At 44.6% G+C, this 21,370-nt stretch overlaps 2 protein-coding genes across 6 annotated transcripts in view; one reads left to right on the forward strand and one right to left on the reverse strand.

Annotated features, from left to right (window-relative positions):
• The window catches only part of DRG1 (developmentally regulated GTP binding protein 1), a 33,133-nt gene extending 26,501 nt beyond the window's left edge, over positions 1-6,632 (forward strand). The window contains exon 9 of one of the 2 annotated variants that reach the window (XM_004063343.4): positions 6,318-6,632. In XM_004063343.4, coding sequence (XP_004063391.1) covers positions 6,318-6,417 — 100 coding nt within the window. In that variant the 3' untranslated portion in view covers positions 6,418-6,632. Of the gene's footprint in view, positions 1-5,535; positions 5,643-6,317 lie in introns of those variants that run through there. The other variant, XM_055374247.2, reaches the window with a different exon arrangement.
• A 5,173-nt stretch (positions 6,633-11,805) lies between these two features.
• The window catches only part of EIF4ENIF1 (eukaryotic translation initiation factor 4E nuclear import factor 1), a 51,138-nt gene continuing 41,573 nt past the window's right edge, over positions 11,806-21,370 (reverse strand). For 2 of the 4 annotated variants that reach the window (XM_031005461.3, XM_031005463.3), the window contains exons 13-19: positions 20,600-20,679; positions 19,873-20,015; positions 17,044-17,128; positions 15,391-15,523; positions 14,203-14,547; positions 13,140-13,304; positions 11,806-12,560 (exon numbers count right to left, since the gene is read on the reverse strand). In XM_031005461.3, the coding sequence (XP_030861321.2) occupies positions 12,319-12,560; positions 13,140-13,304; positions 14,203-14,547; positions 15,391-15,523; positions 17,044-17,128; positions 19,873-20,015; positions 20,600-20,679 (1,193 nt within the window). In that variant the 3' untranslated portion in view covers positions 11,806-12,318. The remainder of the gene's footprint in view (positions 12,561-13,139; positions 13,305-14,202; positions 14,548-15,390; positions 15,524-17,043; positions 17,129-19,872; positions 20,016-20,599; positions 20,680-21,370) is intronic. The other 2 variants (XM_055374246.2, XM_055374245.1) reach the window with 1 other exon arrangement.

Consider the following 21,370-nt stretch of genomic DNA (forward strand, 5'->3'; position numbering starts at 1 on the left):
AAAAAAAATTATTTTATTTTTGCGACGGTCTTGCTGTTGCCTTGGCTGGAGGGAGTGGTGAGATCATAGCTCACTGGAGCCTCAATCTTCTGGGCTCAAGCAGTCCTCATGCCTCAGCCTCCTGAATAGCTGGGACTACAGGTGCACACCATTATACCCAGCTAATTTTTAATTTTTCATTTTTTGAGACAGTCTCGCTCTTGTTGCCCAGGCTGGAGTGCAATGGCATGATCTTGGCTCACTGCGACTTATGCTTCCCGGGTTCAAGTGATTCTCCTGCCTCAACCTCCTGAGTAGCTGGGATTACAGGCATGTGCCACCCACCATGCCCAGCTAATTTTGTATTTTTAGTAGAAACGGGGTTCCTCCATGTTAGTTAGTCTGGTCTTGAACTCTTGACCTCGCCCCCCAAAGTGCTGGGATTACAGGCATGAGCCACTGTGCCTGGCCTTAAAAAATGTTTATTAGAGACGAGGTCTTGCTTTGTTTCCCAGGCTGGTCTTGAATTCCTGAGCTCGAGCGATTCACCTGCTTCAGCCTCCCAAAGTGTTAGGATTATAGGTGTGAGCCACTATGCCCAGCATATTAATTTTTTATTTTGAACTTATTTTAGGCCAATAGCAAAGTTGCAAATACAGCACAAAGTTTCCTTTTTTTTTTTTGAGACGGAGTCTCGCTGTGTCGCCCAGGCTGGAGTGCAGTGGTGCAATCTTGGCTCACTGCAAGCTCCGCCTCCAGGGTTCATGCCATTCTCCTGCCTCAGCCTCCCGAGTAGCTGGGACTACAGGTGCCCGCCACCACGCCTGGCTAATTTTTTTTGTATTTTTCAGTAGAGACGGGGTTTCACCGTGTTAGCCAGGATGGTCTTGATCTCCTGACCTTGTGATCCGCCCGCCTCGGCCTCCCAAAGTGCTGGGATTACAGGCGTGAGCCACTGCGCCCAGCCCAAAGTTTCCTTTTATCTCTCACCCCACTTCTAATGTTAACAGCTCACATTACTATAAAATTATCAAAAACAGGAAATAAGCATTGGTATGATGTTGTTAACTATAGATCTTATTTGAATTTTATTACTTTTTCTTTTACTAGTGTCTGTTTTGTGTTCCAGGAACCTGTGTGGCATCTAGTTGTTACTTGTTTGTAGTCTTGTGTTCTAGTCTACCAGTAATATTTCCTTAGACTTTCACTGTCATTGATGATCTTGACACTTTTGAAGAGTGTTCACTAGTTGTTTGATTGAATATTCCTTAGTTTGAGTTTGTCCAGTGTTCTTTCATGATTGAAATGAGATTATGCATTTTTGGTAAGAATACCACAAAAATAATGATATGTTCTCTCAATGTATCATTATATGAGATTCATGATGTTGATATACCTCACCGATGATAATATTCACATTGATTACTTGGTTAAGTTGGTGTAGGGTGGGTTTCTCTGCCGTGAAGGTAGTATTTTTCTCTCCGTATTTTATAAGTATCTCGGGGTACTTTTGAGACTGTGAAAGTCCTTTTTCTCTTCAAATTTTTGCCTGCTATTAGCATCTACTGGTGAGGCTTGTTTGTGACATTTATGGCTATGGTGTTTACCTAGCCATAGGCTGGAGTGTAGTGGCACGATATCAGCTCACTGCAACCTCTGGCTCCTGGGTTCAAGCAATTCTTCTGCCTCAGCCTCCTGAGTAGCTGGTACTACAGGCGTGTGCCACCGTGCCCGGCTAATTTTTGTATTTTTAGTAGAAATTTTTGTATTTTTAGTAGTCAGGCTGGTCTCAAACTCCTGACCTCAGGTGATCTGCCTGCCTCGGCCTCCCAAAGTGCTAGGATTACAGACAGGCATGAGCTACCACGCCTGGCCTAATGGTGATTCTTTATTTTCCTTTTTTATTTTACATTTATTTATTGGACTTCTGTGTGTTAGAGCTACCACTTCTCTATTTAACTCATAATTCCTATCAGTATGAGCTCTTGGTTATTTTATTCTATAGGATGTAATCTAATACTATTATTATTTTGTTGCTCAAATTATTACAAAGCTTTGGCCATTAGGAACTCTTTCATGTTGGCCCCTGTGTTCTTTTGATAAGCTCCTTTTTTTTTTGAGACACGGTCTCACTGTTGTCCAAGCCGGAGTGCAGTGGCACGATCACAGCTCACTGTAGCCTTGATCTCATGGGCTCAAGCCTCAGCCTGCCTCAGCCTCCTGAGTAGCTGGAACTCCCAAGTGTGCGCCACCATGCCCAGCTAGTTTTTTCTATTTTTTTTTGTAGAGACAAGGTCCGACTTGTGTTGCCCAGACTGGTCTCCAATGCCTGGGCTCTAGTGATCCGCCTACCTTCACCTCCCAAAGTGCTGGGATTACAGGCATGAGCCATTTATTTATTGTAGAGATGGGGTCTTGCAGTGTTGCCCAGGCTTCTCAAACTCCTGGGTTCAAGTGATCCTTCCATCTCTGCCTCCCAAAGTGTAGGATTACAGGCATCAGCCACCCGTGCCCAGCCTTTCCTTACTTTTTGGTAGTGTTAATACGTAGATGTTCCCAAATGACATTGATTTTGCCTGCACTAGCCCTGAAAATTAGTCACTTCTCCAAGGAGCCCCAGTTTTCAAGATGTGGGTGCTAAGTGTGCTCATTGTTAGCAAGTAGGTTATCATTGCCTGTAGGCCCTCTCAGCAAATAAAGTTAGGAAATACATGTATGGATACTAATGATGCTTACATACACATCTGTATTTCTGTATCTGTCTTATCCTTCCTCACTATCCATCATTTATCCATCTTTCCTAAAAACCATGAGTTTATACTGTTATCTCTGATTCTAGTTCAATACTACAGGGTTAATTTTTTTTTTTATTTTTTTGAGATGGAGTCTCGCTCTGTCGCCCAGGCTAGAGTGCAGTGGCGCGATCTCCGCTCACTGCAAGCTCTGCTTCCCGGGTTCACGCCATTCTCCTGCCTCAGCCTCCTGAGTAGCTGGGACTACAGGCACCCGCCACCACACTCAGCTGATTTTTTATATTTTTAGTAGAGATGGGGTCTCACCGTGTTAGCCAGGATGGTCTTGATCTCCTGACCTCGTGATCCGCCCGCCTTGGCCTCTCAAAGTGCTGGGATTACAGGCGTGAGCCATCACGCCCGGCCACTACAGGGTTCATTTTAGCCTTCCCACTTAGTATTATTTTTGAGACAGGTTCTCTGTCTCCCAGGCTGGAGTGTGGTGGCTCTGTCACAGCTCACTGCAGTCTCGACTTCCCAGGCTCAAGCGATCCTCCTACCTCAGTTTCTGAGTAGCTGAGACCATAAGTGTATGCCACCATGCCCAGCAAATTTTTTTTTTATTTGTAGAGACAGGGTCTCCCTATGTTGCCCTGGCTGGTCTCGAACTCCTGGGTTCAAGCGATTCTCCTGCTTTGGCTTCCCAAAGTGCTGGGATTACAGACACTAGCCACTGCACCCGGCCTTCCCCATTTTTTTTTTTTTTTTTTTTTTTTTGAGACGGAGTCTTGCTCTGTTGCCCAGGCTGGAGTGCAGTGGCGCGATCTCGGCTCACTGCAAGCTCCGCCTCCCGGGTTCACGCCATTCTCCTGCCTCAGCCTCCCGAGTAGCTGGAACTACAGGTGCCTGCCACCACGCCTGGCTAATTTTTTGTATTTTTAGTAGAGACGGGGTTTCACCATGTTAGCCAGGATGGTCTCGATCTCCTGACCTCGTGATCTGTCCGCCTCGGCCTCCCAAAGTGTTGGGATTACAGGCGTGAGCCACTGTGCCCGCCGCACTTTTTTTTCTGAATAGGAAAAAGGGTTAAAAACAAAAGAAGAAAATAGGGCTAGGTGTGGTAGCTCACGCCTGTAATCTCAGCACTTTGGGAGGCCAAGGCAGGAGGACTGCTTGAGTCCAGGAGTGTGAGATCAGACTAGGCAATATAGTGAGACCCCCGTCTTTATCAAAAATTAAAAAATTAGCCAGACATGGTACCAGGCACCTGTGGTCCCAGCTACTCAGGAGGCAGAGGTAGGATTGCTTGAGCCCAGGAGGTTGACACTGCAGCGAGCCATGATAATGATCATGCCCCCTGTACTCTAGCCTGGGCAGCGGACTGAGACCCTGCCTCAAAAAACCAACCAAACAAAGAAAAAACAAAACTTGTTTCTGATCCTAAGAGTACTGAGAGAGTGAAGTCCTTTTTTGACCTTCAGATCCTTATATATAAAACAACTATATTCCACATGTAAGTGCTAATTTCCACCACAGTCAAAACATTATGCTTTGGCAGTTACTTTAACTGGTAAAGATGACTTTTGTAAAAAGTTAAACACTGTCCTTTTTCAAACTTTGTAGATTTATATATAGCTCTTTCCTTCTATGGTGGCAAAACGTTGTTCAAAACCTTCAGAACTTTAAATTTACCAGGGAATTAAAAAGGGGAGAAAAATGTCTCAGATAAGAAACATATCGAAGCAAACAGGATTTTATTTGCTCTTATTTTACTGGTTTTTTTTTTCTTTAATTATTGCACAACTATCTTTTTGTTTTTTTTTGAGATAGGGTCTTGTTCTGTTGCCGCCCAGGCTGGAGTCCAGTGGCGTAATCGTGGTTCACTGCAGCCTTGAACTCCTGGGCTCAGGCGATCCTCCCACCTCAGCCTTTTAAATAGCTGGGACTACAGGTGCAAACCACCATGCCTGGCTAATTTTTTCTATTTTTCTAGAGCTAGGGTTTCTCCATGCTGCCCAGACTGGTACAACTCTCTTAATAATAGAAAACTTTCATCTTCAGGCCTAATTAATTATAACATTTATCGCTTTTCCATTTCCTTCATGTCCTTGACCACATTGATCCCTTACTCTGTGCTTTGTGTTTTTTGTGTGTGTGGGTTTTTTTTTTTTTTTGAGACTGAGAGAGACTCAGTCGCCCAGGCTGGAGTGCAGTGGCATGATCTTGGCTCACTGCAACCTCCGCCTCCCAGGTTCAAGCGATTCTCCTGCCTCAGCCTCCCAAGTAGCTGGGACTATAGGTGCGCGCTACCACGCCCAGCTAATTTTTTTGTATTTTTAGTAGAGACGGGGTTTCACCATGTTGGCCAGGATGGTCTCGATCTCTTGACCTCATGATCCGCCCGCCTGGGCCTCCCAAATGCTGGAATTACAGGTGTGAGCCACCACGCCTGGCCTAATTTTTGTATTTTTAGTAGAGACAGGGTTTCACCATATTAGCCAGGCTGGTCTCGAACTCCTGACCTCGTGATCCACCCACCTCAGCCTCCCAAAGTGCTGGAATTAGAGGCATGAGCCACTGTGCCCGGCCTGGAATATAGATTTTTTAAAGAGGTTTTGACTCAATGATAATATAATAACAATATGGCCACCTTTTTTACTCTTGGTACATAGTTCTTAGTCTCTGTGAGGCAGGTCTCGGTGTCTTATTCACCAGTTTTCATTTCTAGCACAACATATTCTTAAGTTTGGAGGCCCATGGATATAAATTACCTTCACATATTCCAGTAAATCGGGAGGACATATCAATTACAGTTTCTTGTTAGGGAGGAAGATTTTCCTGGCATGGCTGAAGAGGGAGGCCCTAATTTCTTATCAGTACCCACTGATGGTTTCAGGAAACCCAGCAAAAACAGGTATTCTCTAATAGTCTATAAGTGATATTGTATCTGTAAGAATCAGTCTGAAATTTTCAGGGTATTTCTCTATGAAGATTAAAGACGGTTTTTTTTTTTTTTTTTTTTTTGAGGCGGAGTTTCGCTCGTTGCCCAACCTGGAGTGCAATGGCATGATCTTGGCTCACTGAAACCTCCGCCTCCCGGGTTTAAGCCATTCTTCTGCCTCAGCCTCCCGAGTAGTTGGGATTACAGGCACCCGCCACCATGCCCAGCTAATTTTTGTATTTTTAGTGGAGACGGGGTTTCACCATGTTGGCCAGGCTTTTCTTGAACGCCTGATCTCAGGTGATCCACGCCCTTTGGCCTCCCAAAGTGGTGGGATTACAGGCATGAGCCACTGCGCCTGGCCCAGGGTATTTCTCTATAACAAATTCATGCTTTCTTTTAATTTTAAACTAGGCTCTTTATACTAAACATGTTTTTTGTCTTCAACTTTCTGCAATAAGAGGAACCACACAACTTCCAGAAGTCTTTACCGGCTTTTATGTTAAGGCTTCAGTGTCTCATGCTGCTAGGGAAGATAAAGCTTTTGTAGGTCTATGGTTCTTAAGGGTATGATACTAAATCTGAGCAGAAGGGTGGCATCCAGGCAAATAGGGCAGAAGCTAGGTTATTATTTACACTGACTGTTCTTTTTCCCTTCCATACAGTGCTCTGGTCTGGGGTCTCTCTGTGAAACACAATCCTCAGAAAGTGGGTAAAGACCATACGTTGGAGGACGAGGATGTCATTCAAATTGTGAAGAAGTGAAACCTTTCCCTTTTCCCATCTGCCGGGCGAACCACAACAGCGTTCCCCATGATCAGGCACCCTACCCCAGTTCTTTCTGGTTTTGGCAGTCACTGGATCAGGATCCAGGGGAGGGAGATGGAGGCATCCAAACTGGAACTTCATTTGTCTAACCTTGGTGTCACCTTGTATGTCGAACTGCATAAAAGACCTGGTAGGCTGGTCAGCTACATGCAGCTCATGTGTCATTGTCAGAATTTGTTTTGGGATGGGCTGAATGAGGAAGGGTATATACGGTGAAGCAGCTACAGAAGGGATCCTTGGGAACTTCATCTTGAGTGTGAAATGGATAAAAATATGACATGCTGCATCTTATTTGATGTTTACTTATGGGAACCCCTTCGAAACTAGATATGGCTTTCAGTCCTTTCAAGTAGTCTTTCCCACATGATACTGGAGAGAGGAAGGACTTTATGTAAGTTAACTGATCACTCCCCGCAAGGCTAACCTATTTTGGGAGATCATGTAATTAAGTACTCCGACCAGGCAGATCAGGGTTTGAAATTGCAGGTCCACCTCTAGTTAGCTGTGGAGCCCTGAACAAATTACCCAAACTTTATGAGCCTCAGTTTCCTCATGTAACATGGGGATAGTAATAGCACTTACTTTCTGCGGTGGTGATTGTTAGCAATGGAGGGAGATGGTACTTATATGTCAAATACTGTGCTAAGCAATTTGTAAGTACTCAATGACTCTTGGCTTTTGTTGCACCGAGCCTTTTACTGGGCTGTCTGCCCTATGCAGAGCACAGCTGTACATCATCTGTGTTGGGCTGAATGTTGAGCTGAACTATGTTGCCAGCTGGGCCACTAAAATGCTTTTTTCTTTTTCTTTTTTTTTTTTTTTTGAGATGGAGTTTCGCTCTTGCTGCCCAGGCTGGAGTGCAATGGCATGATCTCGGCTCACCGCAACCTCCGCCTCCCAGGTTCAAGTGATTCTCCTGTGTCAGCCTCCTGATTAGCTGGGATTACAGGCAGGTACCACCATGCCCCGCTAATTTTGTATTTTTAGTAGAGATGGGGTTTCTCCATGTTGGTCAGGCTGGTCTTGAATTCCTGACCTCAGGTGATCCGCCTGCCTCAGCCTCCCAGAGTGCTGGGATTACAGGTGTGAGCCACCGTGCCCGGCCAACTAAATGCCTTCTTTCCCATAACCCAGACTTTCTGCTTGAATCCCCATGAAAGTCCTGGCTTCAGCCAATAACTTGGGCGAAGGTGCATTGCAAGTGAGGCAACTGGTGTGATCAAAGCAGGTTTGTGTGTTCACATATGTGTATATATGGAGGTGGGAGGTTTAGGAGGAGGGTTGGTGTCAGGACTACTTGAGAGGATGCTAAGGACATAATCAGATATTTGGGGGACTAGGAATATAGGAATTTAAGGGGATTGCTCTGATTATGTGAAACTGGTTGATGAAAATCTTGGTGTGGTGGGTAACAATATGGGCGGAGGGGGCTGGGCCCAGTAGCTCACACCTGTAATCCCAGCACTTTGGGAGGTCAAGGCAGGAAGATCGCCTGAGCTCAGGAGTTCGAGACCAGCCTGGACAACATAGCGAGGACCAATCTCTACAAAAAAATTTAAAAAATTAGGTGGGCATGGTGGTGCATGCCTGTAGTCCCAGCTGTTCGGGGGGCTGAGGTGAGGACTGCTTGAGCCTGGGAGGTTGAGGCTGCAGTGAGCTAAGATGGGCCACTGCACTCCAGCCTGGGTGACAGAGTGAGACCCTGTCTCCAAGAAATAAAAATTAAATAATTAAAGAATATGGGCAGAAGGGAGGGTATGGACATGTAAGTATGGAGGAGAAATCTTAAACTTGTTAACTAACTTGCTCTTGGGAAGAAGTCAAACATTATTTCAGTATGGATAGAGTAGTCCCTGAGAAAATCAGGAAGAATAGGTTTGCAGCAAGACAGAATTTGATTATTTCTTCAAATGAGGCAAGCCAGAGCTTTTAGCAGGTCATGAGTGATCACAGTGTGGGATTATTCACATACTCAGCCTCTGTCCAGTGCTTGTTTCTCCTGCTGCCCTAATAGCGGTTGTTTCCCTTTGATAGTCTTCCTGGAGCTTGGTCTTGTCACTGTCCCCAGACCTGGAAGGTAAGCTCCTGAAGCCTGGTATCGTAGTTACTTTTCAGAATATCGGCCTTGATACCACTGGTGCGTTCATGATAGAGGCCGTGGTCTAGAGCCTGCCCCAACCCTGCAGGGGAACAGGGAAACATTGGCTTTCTGAGCTACGGGATTTCCAGGAAGGTTTGTTCTCCAGCCAGAACATATTGGGTTTCTGGGGACTCTTCTTGCCAAAATTCACTTTCATTGAGCAAGCATTTAGCACTGCCAGGATGTTGGGGAGAGAAGGTTGCTGAAATCCAGTTCATCCTAAGGCCTCAGGATGTTCTGTGAGTAGGCTTTGTGTCCATCATTTAGCACCCTCCCCATGGCTTGGTCCAGGGACCCCTGGTCTCCTTGAGGAGAGAATTACCCTACCTTTCCCTTTCTCCTCTGGGCTTAGACTTAGCAGTTCTGGGACAGGGGTGTGTTTGGTATTGGGAATGCTGCCTAGGGTATGGCCACTGTGGAGGTACAGCTAAAGGCTTTCTCCTCATTAACTCTAAGACTTTACTGGTTTGGCTGTCATAGCATGATTTGAATTTCCTGTGCTTTTACATATTCCATGTTTCTTTCCTGACTTTATTACAAGTAAACAGATCCACTGTTCTGTGCCATTTAACTAGTTAGAACACGTTTAGTTGCATTTAGCAGAAAGTGCTAACTTAAGCGGCTGAAATGGAAGGGAACTTGGTCTTACCTTTTTGGGAAGCTGTTTTCCAGAAGCCACCCAGTTTGTTGTCTCATGGCCTAAAATTGGGTCACATGTCTATTTTTGAATCAATTGTTAGTAAAGGGAATAGAATTATTGAAGAACCAGAATTTAACCCTGTAAGTTATCGTCATTCTTGGTTTGTGTTTATGCTCATAGTTCACAAAGAAAGGCCAATGGACCTCCCACTTCCCTTCCCTCTTAATAGAGTCTGGCTTAAAAGACACTCAGTAGCTATCTCCTAGGGGAAGGCCTAGCTGCACTCTCTGTTCACTTCATTCCCACTTCCTTTTACCACTGACCTCCCAAAGACTTATTTAACTGCTTCCTTTGGGAGGGACTATTCTTTCCTCTCCTACCTGACCTCCCCTGCTTAACAGATTTTCCATGATATGCTTTGTGGTCCTCAGCTGTTTTACTTTCAGGATGCCTTCTATATCCTTAGCTTCTCTTAACTTTTATTTTGCACATCCTTCCAGCACTGATTGCTTCTGAACTCATCTCGTGCCTGCAAGACATCAAAAGTTTCTCCAAAGACATCCCTTCCTCTCTGCCCTCATCCTATATCAAGGTCTTAGCTCCTTGAAGACTGCATTAATGTGTCTTTTGCCTTCATCCCCCCCCCCACCTTCCCGCTTCCTCTAGTCCTTGTGTTTACCAAAATACTTTTGCTAAAACCTGTATGTCTAGCTTCTGCTGATACTCTTAGCAATACTCCCTTATTTCCTTCTGGTGCCATTTGCCAATCACCAGCTAATGGCTTTGCTCTTTGCATGGTACCTGTTTCTGTCCTACTAGCTTCTAGTCTGAAAAGGAAGCCTTTACTAGCAGCTTCAACCCAGTCCTCCTTACCTTGCACCTATTAACGTTGGTTCAACATGAAGGGGAAGTAAGATAAGTGGAAGAGGATACACAGGAAAGGTGGAACTGGATTCAGGTATCTGTGTTCTGCCATTGACACTTGGGACTGCGTTCCAGCTTCCACCTGTGGAAACCAGAAAGCATTTGCCAAAAATTCTAAACAGAGGGTCTATTTCTGAAGCTGAGGAATCACATGGAGTGAACAGCATGGGGGAAGGGGATTACTAATGAGGCTGAAAGAAAAGTACCAGGAAGAGACTGACTTCATGCATAATCCATAAAGCCAGGTTTTATTGAAAGGTGACCTGCTTTCTTGTATTCCTGCAAGTACACGGCAGGGTGGGCAGTTCCAGGCTTATAGTCATTATTCCCTAACAAACGGTCAAGACTTAGGCTGCCCAAGACTCTACTACCCTTGTAGTCAAAAATCCAACCACCTTGACCTTTACCTCATTATCTGACTCTTTAGCATGGAGTCCTGAATGGACAAATATCTAGAACTCTGGTAAATTAACTTGAGTAGCATGGGAAATAAGTATCACCTCACAGCAGGACTGAAAAACCTCCAGTTAGGAAAGGGGACTCAGAACCGTACTGTATTCTGTAGAATCTTTATCCGTAAGTGCTATGTATATACTAATAGTTAAGGTGAATAATAAAACAATTGTGAGCTAAGGAATGTGATACAGAACACAAGGAGTCAATTAACGCATGAGTCTTAAGGGAAATTCTTAGACTTCAGTGGGTTGAATCAGAACTCTGAGCTTAGAGAAACAGGATGCCCCAGTAAACATGATTTGTTTGAGAGAAACTACCATATGTAATAGATGATTCCTCAATAAACAAATTGTTTTCACTAGGTCAGTTTAATCTTGGAAATTACACTATAGATATCCTGGTATTAGCCACAAGGCTATGCTATCTATAGGGTCAGTCCAGTATAAACTGACCTGTTGGGGTCTTTAAAGCTCAAGGAAAAAGGCCATAGTTGATTTCTCCTAAATCAAGATAGAGTCCAATTAACTTTTTTTTTTTTTTTTTTTAAGATGGAGTCTCACTCTGTCGCAAAGCTGGATTGCAGTGGCGCGATCTCAGCTCACTGCAACCTCTGCCTCCCAGGTTCAGGCGATTCTTCTGTCTCAGCCTCCCGAGTAGCTGGGACTACAAGTGTGCGCCACCATGTGCAGCTAGTTTTGTATTTTTAGTAGAGATGGGATTTCACCATCTTGGCTAGTATGGTCTTGATCTCTTCACCTTGTGATTCGCCTGCCTCTGCCTCCCAGAGTGCTGAGATTACAGGCGTGAGCCACAGTGCCCAATTTCCATGGGTTTTCAAGAAAAACTTACTTGAACTTCAGATCACTTCCCTAAAGGAACATACTGAGCATAGCTTGGCTGGTTAGAAATTAGGCAGACTAGCTTGGGCTACATGGTAAGACCCTGCCTCTACAAAAAATAAGAAAAAAGTTAGTGGCGTGTGCCTGTAGTTCCATCTACTTGGGAGGCTGAGGTGAGAGGATCGCTTGAGCCCAGGAGGTTGAAGCTGCAGTGAGCCACGATTGCACCACTGTACTCCAGCCTGGGTGACACAGAGTGAGACCCTGTCTCCAAACAAAATCAGGAAGGGTTTCAGAGAGGAAATAAACACAACAATGTCAGTTACTTCATTCACACACTTAGCATATGCAATTTTAATCAACCAAAAGAAAATCCCAAATGTACAAGTGAAAAAAAATCCAAACTGTTGACACAGGCCTAACTAATATCAGCTACTTTTATGTACAGCTGTATAAGTTCAAAAAAGCTATCCTATATGTATATACAAAAGTTGTTTATACACAGGTCTGTACATAAGGGTCTATACATTTATTTCCTCAGAACCCTTAGGTGCCACCTCTTGGTGAGGACACCAACACTTCATTCACATATCTTACAAAAAAGAAAGACCATTTCCAGGATTGACAACATTGTGCATCCTGTATTCAGACAACGTACACTCCACTCGACTGGTTAAGATCCTTCCATCATAATGCGGACCACACCGGATGCATGGGTTCCACCAAATAGCTTCACAGAGTGCTCCAAAGTAAAAGCCCATAAACCAACCCGAGATGAAGCAGGGTCCTGCCCAGTGTGCCACCACAGGTCCAGGCTTAGTTGAGTCTGCCTGCCCTGCTCACTGTCGGTATTCCAATTCATCTACACTGATAACTTTGGCGGGCATGGAGGGCAGGGGTTGCTGTAGCACATCTGAGCCAAACCATTTGGCAAGGCCCACAGGGGAGCTGCTCCTCTGGCTGGGGCGATGCTCCAGCTGGGAGTGCATGTGGGGCAGGCCTGACCGGCTGGGCACGTTCTGAGGGGTTGTCTGAACGCTGACAGCTGCTGCCTGGGAACCAGAGCCTGGAGGATGCAGAACTGTGGAGATAAGAAGGGTTATCATTCACAGCGTGAGAAGGAAAGTTTATTAGACCCTGCTTCATTCAAACCCTATCCAAAGAAAAGTCTTTACTAGAGGATTTTTTCTAGGGCTTTAGAAACTCCTTTGCAAAATACCAACAATGCCAGAAAACAGTACCATGGAAAGCTGAGCTATTCAGAAGCTACCAGTATTGAAAACCCACCCTGGATGACATGACCGCTACTTCTCATGGCTAAATAACCACATCACAGAAGCAGCAACATTAACTGGTGAGGGGGCATATACCCTGGGCAGGCCGGATGCTGAACCTCTGTTGGATTCTCAGCCCTCTCTCCTAACAGGCAAAGGAAAAAGCCAGAACACACTTGGCTTTTCCCACTGACTTTGCAGGAACAGTAATCCCAAATTGCATAGAGGTCAATTTACTTCATCTTATTATCTGGTTACACTTTGTCCCAAACTTAGAACAAGGTAAAGAATGAAAGTGTTAATTCATCTCCACTGGAAACTAGTCCTCAAAGCTTCAAGACTCCCTAAGTCCGTCCCAAACTCACCTGTCACATTCCTGAACCCACCTGAGCGCTGTAGCTGCTGTTGCACCATTGCCAGATGCAGAGGTGTTCCAGGACGAGGGTTTAAGAGAGGGTGACTAGCAGCAGGTAAAGGGTAAAAGGGCTGACCCAGGATGGGGCCAGATATTCCCTGTAAATGAGTCAAGTCCATCCCAGGAGGAAGCACACCTGTTGAGCAGAAAAAGCAAGCAGCTGAGTAGTCTTAACGTTACCTGGAAGTTTTCCAGCTTCACTGTACAGTTTTGCTGATCTGGAAGTTTGTTAAGAATGAAGGGCTCTGCGCAGTGGCTCACGCCTGTAATCCCCAGCACTTTGGGAGGCCAAAGCAGGCAGACCACAAGGTCAGGAGTTCGAGACCAGTATGGCCAACATGGTGAAACCCTGTCTCTACTAAAAATACAAAAATTAGCCAGGTGTAGTGGCAGGCACCTGTAATCCCAGCTACTCGGAAGGCTGAGGCAGGGACCTAGAACTCGGGAGAGGCAGAGGTTGCCGTGAGCAGAGATCGTGCCACTGCACTCTAGCCTCGGCGACAGAGCAAGACTCTGACTGAAAAACGAATGAAGAATCCTCTGGCTCACGCCTGCAATCCTGACACTTTGGGAGGCCGATGTGGGTGGATTGCCTAAACTTAGGAGTTTGAGACCAGCCTGGGCAACACGGTGAAATCCTGTCTCTACTAAAATACAAAATAAATTATCCGGGTGTGGCGGCGTGCACCTGTAGTCCTAGCTACTCGGGAGGCTGAGGCAGGAGAATTGCTTGAACTCAGGAGGCAGAGGTTGCAGTGAGCTGAGATTGTGCCACTGCACTCCAGCCAGAGAGACAGAGTGAGACTTCTGTCTCTACAAAAAGGAAAAAAAAAAGAATCTTCAAGCTAGGTTCCTAATCTTTTAAAGGACTAGGGGATTGACTGGATTGGGCCCACTGCCTGCCAGTTAGATGGGAGAATCTAGTAACATCTTTCTAGGGATGGAAATCTCCCACATTATAGCACTTCATCAGTGCCAACAATTGTCCTCTAGGCCCACAAACTGACGACACCCAAGTCAGGCTGGAAACTCACCAGTTTGGAGCAAACTTGGAAGATGCTGTGGATGTACTCCCTGGGCCAGCATCCTCTGTACCAACCCTGGGTGAAGCTGGTGAGCAGGCCTAACCATAGGGACATGGGGGACAAGGGGAACTTGGTGGACAGGGCGGAGAAAAGGTGTTGTAGGAACTGGGGATGCCAAGGTGGGTGTTTTTCTCCCAGTTGCTTTAGGTCGATAATCTTGTTCTTTGGTGTAACGGTTGGTCTGGGACAGTGGGGTGGAACACGAAGACCTCTGTAATGCTGACAGTTTGGGATTTGTAGTGGGAGAAGAGTCTCGATCGGCACTGGGTACAGAGCTGGATGACAGGAGGTTTTCTGTGAGGAACCAAACAAAAAATATTTTGGTAAACCTCTCCCAAACACTTGTGGCCTCCCACTGGTCTAATAAATCTCATTTCTTAAGGTCACAATTCTTATCTGATACCCTTAACAAGTTTAGAGGACTACACGGTAGGAACCATCATTTGCTTCATAAACAGGACCAGAAGATGAATTGTTGGGCACCCTTCTCTGCACAAATGGCTGTGGCCTAGATTATGCAAATCCATCACAACAGAAAATCTAAATGGCAATTAGAGTCTGGTCAAAGAACCCAAACTGTCTTAATAGTACCAACAGGATTTCCTCCCCACCCCCACCCCAAGCCTTCTCAAACACAGGCAAAAATCTCTCAAATCTATACTTTTAACACCTCTGTAAACCCTAATTTGGAATCTGCATGTTACCACGTCCTTCACAATCCCTACTGTGCAACTCCTAAAAGCCTCTCACATATTTTCTATGTTGGACACTTAAGTCTCCACAGGCTGGACATAATCTTTCAGAAGTAAAACTAGCTGAATTATATTAATTTGCCAAATAAGTATACTAATTATTCAACTTTGAAGCCTAACTAAGGATTCTAAACTAACACTCATTCTACCCGTCTGGTAGTAGCACTCTTAGATTGGTCAAATTTCAAGCAACCAAGCAATTGTGAGCTGGCCCAATTCTTCTCACTGTCACACAGAACCTTCTCACTGACACAGAACCATAGTCCAGAGAAGCTAGTGGTCTTGCCCAGGGCTTTGTATAGAATATCAGGCTGGTCAGCGCTCAGGCCCATGTTTTCTCCATCACATACTTTGTTGAGCAGTGCCCTTAACAGCTCTGCAGTACCTTCACTGGCCTTCTGAGTATCCTCTTTACTGTCACCAAGAGCTGCTTTTCCAGATGCTGGCTCCTCCTTGCTTTTCTCTTTGCTCTCGTACATCTTACGAATCACTGAGGTAGGGGTAAAGGAAGGAGAAAGCTGCAGAGAAAAACAATTGGCATTAGCATATTCTCTAAGTGCCTTTCTCTAATACTAAGCCAGGATTAACTTGTCAAGATACTCAACAAAGAGTCCCCACATTGGTAGCATAGGCCAACTGTAGTATTCTGTAGCTGCTGGAGGAAAAACAGAATGGGGCAAATAGGCAGTGTCCCAAGTACATTATCCCTTGCTTACAACTGTGTGATAATGGGGACATGCCTATGCAGCCTCTGTGTCACAGATTTCCCAGCCTGGGATTAGGCTGGCAAGAGAGAAAGAACATGGCCAGAAATATAACTTGGAGCAACAGACCTTCCTTCTGCAAAAGGACATTTCAAAGATAACATCAAAACCAGAATTACTCCATACTCCTAATATTTCCCTTCTTAACTTGGCTACCAGAAAAGTCAAATTTATCTCAATAGTCTCCTCAGCCATCAGGATTAATCATTTGGAGTCATTTCTTACCTCTTCACTATTTCTACCTTGGTGATTTTATTATGCATTTGCCTTTTCTCACCAAACAACCCCACATCTTTGATGGCAGGAGACAGGGCATGACTTATAAACAAAAAAGTTCTTTCCAAACCCTGCTGCCTTCAAGGTCACTGGTGCAAAGACCCACGTGGGGTTCTGAAGCACACAGCAAAGTTTTTTTTTTTTTTCCTTCTTCTCTATCAGCTTTGATTAGATGATAAAGATTTGTGGGGAATGAAACTTTTTTTTTTTTTTTTTTGAGATGGGGACTCACTAGGGAGGGCAGTGGCACGATCTTGGCTCACTGCAACCTCTGCCTCCTGGACTCAAGTGATCCTCCCACCTTGGCCTCCCGAGTATAGCTGGGACCACAGATGTGCACCACTATGCCCGACTAATTTTTTGTATTGGGGTAGAGACAGGGTCTCACTAGGTTGCCCAGTCTGGTCTTGAACTCCTGAACTCAAACAATCTACCTACCTTGGCCTCTGAAAGTCCTGGGATTACAGGCGTGAGCCACCACGCCCAGCTGGAATGAAACATTTTTTTAAAGTAATGATAGTTATAAAACTAGACTTCTCACTGCATATAAGCAAACCCTTCTGTTCCAGCCTTAGTTTATATCACTGAGACCTGAAGTGGTGAATCCGAATTTGTGAACTCCCCTGCAAGTTTCAATAGACTCCCCACTGTCTGACCCAGTCACCTCTGTCCACTTCACCTCCTGTCTCTCACTATCGTCCTCCTGTCTCCCCACACCTGGTTCATTTCTTTGAACATACTGTATCACCTCGTGTGCCCTGGCCCATGATCATCTCTGCTGGAACATATTTTCCCCAATATAGGGGCTTCATTAAAATCCTAAGACTTAGACTGTGTCCTAAAAGGGAAAGACCTAATAGACAGTTATGAAAAACTACTAGGTCAGTTATTTCCGTGGAAGGAACTCAAGGACATTTAGGGCACACAGTGGTACAATCCACGCACAACCAAACAGGGAGAAGCCTTAAAGTCCTTCACAGTTACTAAAGGTCACTGACCATGCTTGTGATGGAGGCAGCAGGGGCAGGGGAAGAGGAATTCCCTCGATGCACGGGTGCTGGTGACTTGGTCACTCGCTGTTGCCTGTGAACAAACCAATTATCAGCATGAACCCCAATCTGCTTAACTTCAAGTCTTAAAACCATATAATACTCAACACCAGCCTAGAAGTTTTAACATCCCCTTTCCCTTATCCAATTCAATTTCCCAAGCATTTAGGCCTAACATACACAAAAGCACATGCTAAGCTCTGAGGGAAGACAAAAGCAAAATGAAACACAGTCCCAGTCTTGTAAGAGCTCTCAGTCTAGTGGGGGAGACAATCACCTAGAGCAAACCAAGGCATGTAGATATTAGGCACCAACAAAGTACAATGGGAAAATGGAGGGGTTAGAAGAAATAACAAGGCACTGCAGGGATGCTTCCTGGGGAAGAAGCTGCATTCCATTGGGTGCGATCAAGAAGAAGCTAGAGAACAACAGTTCAGGTAGACCGAATAGGTACAGGAACTTGGGAGTTGTAGGGTTATCCAGAGCTGGTGTATAGTTTACTGCAGACTACACCAGTGAGGTGCGCTAGGGAGGGCCTTCGTTCTTGGGCTGCCTGTGCTTCACTGGGCAGGGAGCGGCAATAATTAGCACAGTGCCTGGCACAGAACTGATGCTGTGTGTGACACTCGTTCAAATCAAATACAGAATCAAGAGTTTCAGCTATTTTAGGACCACTCTTGGTCTACACAAGATTGACCTCAGGCCTCAAAGGTCAAGGCCCAAGTATAGTCACTGACCTGAAGTTCTCTGAATCACAGATAGATGGAAAACCTAAATTCACGGCTTCTTTCTAGTTAGTACCCCATTGCTGCCATGCTGTGACTGTGTGTATGACAACATGGGCAGACAGATCAGTACTATTCTGAGTGACTAAAAAATGAACCCCAAACTTGAGGGTCCCACATGACCTATCATTCCTTCTGGTAAACATATTTGAGCACCTGCTACAGACACTGTTCCAGGTTCTTGGAATACAGCAGTGAATAAAAGAAAAATATTCTCTGGCCTCATGGAGGTTACATTCTTGGGGCTGCAGGATGGAGTGGGGTTACTACAGGCAGGGAGACAAACAATAAATAGTATGCTAGACAGTGATGAATACAATTAAAAAAAGCAAGGTAAGGGGAAAGGCATGTTTGTTGGAGGGACACAACTGTACACAGGGAGGACCTAAGAGGCTGACGCTGATCCAAAACATGAAGGCTAGACTGACAATGACTCAAATATGCTTGCTAGTTTTGAGTAAGCCATGTTTTAAAAACCTGTTTTCTGTATCTGTAAAATGCAGTTACGTACCCGCCCCCCATCTACCTCACAGGGTTGATATGAAGATCATATAAAATTCTGGGCCAGGTGCGGTGGCTCATGCCTGTAATCCCAGCACTTTGGGGACCAAAGCAGGTGAATCACTTGAGGCCAGGAATTCAAGTCTGGCCAACATAGCGAAACCCCATCTCAACTAAAAATACAAAAAACTAGCCGGGTGTGGTGGCACACTCCTGTAATCCTAGCTACTCGGGAGGCTGAGGCATGAGAACTGCTTGAACCCAGGAGGAGGAGGTTGCAGTGAGCCAAGATTGTGCCACTGCACTCCATCCTGGGCAACAGATCAAGAGATTGTCTCCAAAAAAAAAAAAAAAAAAAAAAAAAAGTTAAAAGTACTCTGAAAGTCACAAATCACATCAATGAATACTAGGTAACTGCATTATGCTATAGACAGAAAGCACGTGAGAGGGGTTCAGCAGACCAGTCAGGAGCTCTCTGTTTCGGTGGAAGGGTGCTATAAATAGGATGTGCTTGTGTAAGGGTATCTCCTGGTCTCAGTGTCTTCTGAAAGGGTTAACAGGTAAAACCAGCTGAAGCAAAACACTGAGGCACTGTGGTAGTAACTTTAAGAATCACATCAAAACATTAAGTACCGAGTATTTTAAAGGTAGACTAAACTATAGTGTTCAGGGATGTGCATTTTGGTGATAAATTATTTATTTTTAATTAAGGTAGTGATTACTTTTAAAGGCTGGACAGTGGAGAGTTCTGAAGAGGAAAAAGGGGTATTACTGGCACAGGGCACATGGAGGCCCTCTGAGTAGTTAACAAGGAAGTTTGCCTTATAATAAGCTACACATTTGTTTTATATAGTTTTGTCTGTTTTATTTTACAATAAAATAATATTGCCACTCCTTTCCCTTTTCTCCCTAACTTATGATTAATTTCATTTTACCATTTGTTGCAACTATCGAAAAAGAGAAGAGTGAACTCAGTAGTCTACTTGTTAACAGCTGTGATCAACAAACCTGTCAGCTCTGGCCAAAAAACTGCTGATGTAGCAAACCTGCATCAAGGGAGTTTGATAAGAACATTGAATCTGTGGGGAAAGGAATAAGGAGCTATGCTAGTTTCATTTGTAAAAATGAATGGTTTAACTGGTAGAAACATCCTAAGATTTTAAAATTTACTCATAACAATCTTGTGAGGTAAATTAGGTGAGCAGCATCCCTTCCATATGGCTAATTAGCAAACTCAAAGAAAAAAAGTAATTTATAAATCAAGAACGGAAATAAAACCATATAGAATGAAAGCCCTGTGCCTTGCAGTAGAATTTAATCATATTTCCGCTATTAAATCTATTTCTTCTATTGATTTGGATTGGGATGGAATTTCTATCACACACTGAACATACCACAGTATGTACAACAGAATTATACTGCAGATAAGTAATTTATTAGTTTCAGGAAAACTTATCTGTAAATCTCCACATGAGCAGGATTAGTAATTTACCTGTTTCTGAATCCATCTCTGGTTCTGTCCACCTGTGGTTTGCCAAAACCAGGCTGGTAGAAGTTTGCTGCCTGTACAGCAAGGTCATGTGGCAAGGCCAGCCCTTCTAAAGCTGCCTGTTGCAACTCCAGCTGGCTCATCTGCTGAAAAGGAGAGGGGAGGGTCAGGAGAAGAGTAAGGACACCACACTTTCTACAAAGGTTTCTCTTCACTCTTAGAAAGGTATGTTAAGCAGAAGCTGAGAAAAATTAGATACTGCGAAACTGACTAAACTGTGCTGCCATCGCAGTGAACAAGATTAACAATTTAAGTATTACTTGAATTATTCAGCAAATTGTCTAACCTTCACTGAGCTTGAAATATAGATCAAAACCATTTCTTTTAGAGACAGGGTCTCACTCTGCCACCTAGGCTGGAGTACAGTGGCACCATCATAGCTCACTGCAGTCTCAAACTCTTGGGCTCAAGCGATTCTCCTGCCTCAGCCTCCTGTGTAGCTGGGACTACAGATGCATGCCACTATACCTGGCTCATTTTTTAAATTTACTTTTGGGCTCAAGTGATCCTCCTGCCTCCACCTCCCAAAGTGCTGGGATTATGGGCATGAGCCACTATGCCTGGCCTCAAAACCATTTTTAAGAATCACAACAATTCAGCTCTCCACTCCCCATGCACCAATAGGGTGAAGGGCAAGCAAGAGATTGAGTTTGAGAAAGCTCAGCCTGACCTGGGCCGTGATGGGGCTCATGGGTTTGCGCATGCCTTGGAATGGATCTCCGAGTAGCTGCTGTGGTCCTGGTGTGAAACCTGTCGGGAAAGTTAGTCTCAGTGAGTACCAAGATGGTATGTGTGCATCAGGGAGGCATTTTCATTAATGCATGCCATTTCTTGCTGAACGCCATCTCTTGGAAAGCACTGATTTATTGGGCTGACAGATGTCCCTCTCCCTCTGTGCCCCAACAGTGGGCTATGTGGACCTCAACCAGAGCACTGTCCAAATTGCTTCTCAACTAAGCCATCAGCTTTGCTCCTTTTAAAGCCATAGACCTCTCTCTGGGAGAGAAGAGCTTTTCTAGCCAGCAATTTGTCCCGTTATCAGTAAGCCAGCTGGTATTAAAATAGACACCATTGCTCTGAGAGTACACATTCTCTCCATTCTTATCTGTTTGACTGTGGACAGATTTCAAAAAATGCCTCTCAAGGTTTATTTGGCAGGAGCCAGAGTGGCCAGCAGCCTAAAGTGGCCTAGGATGGCAGGAACACTACGACATTCCACGTAAATACTTCGCTAAGACACTTTCTGGAACTTTTCTTTCAGTCACATTCTGAATTAGCCATAAGACTTAACAGCAGATTGTCTATCAAAACTCAATAGCTTCATAGATAACCACTACACTGACTTCTACTATATCAAAGAAAAACTTAAGAAGCCAAATTAACTTTTTTTGGATTGAATTCCCAAAATAAGGAATAAGACTAAAGAGCTAGATCAAAGTTA

This window comes from Gorilla gorilla, chromosome 23, assembly GCF_029281585.2.
Source record: "Gorilla gorilla gorilla isolate KB3781 chromosome 23, NHGRI_mGorGor1-v2.1_pri, whole genome shotgun sequence".
NCBI classification, from domain to species: domain Eukaryota; kingdom Metazoa; phylum Chordata; class Mammalia; order Primates; family Hominidae; genus Gorilla; species Gorilla gorilla.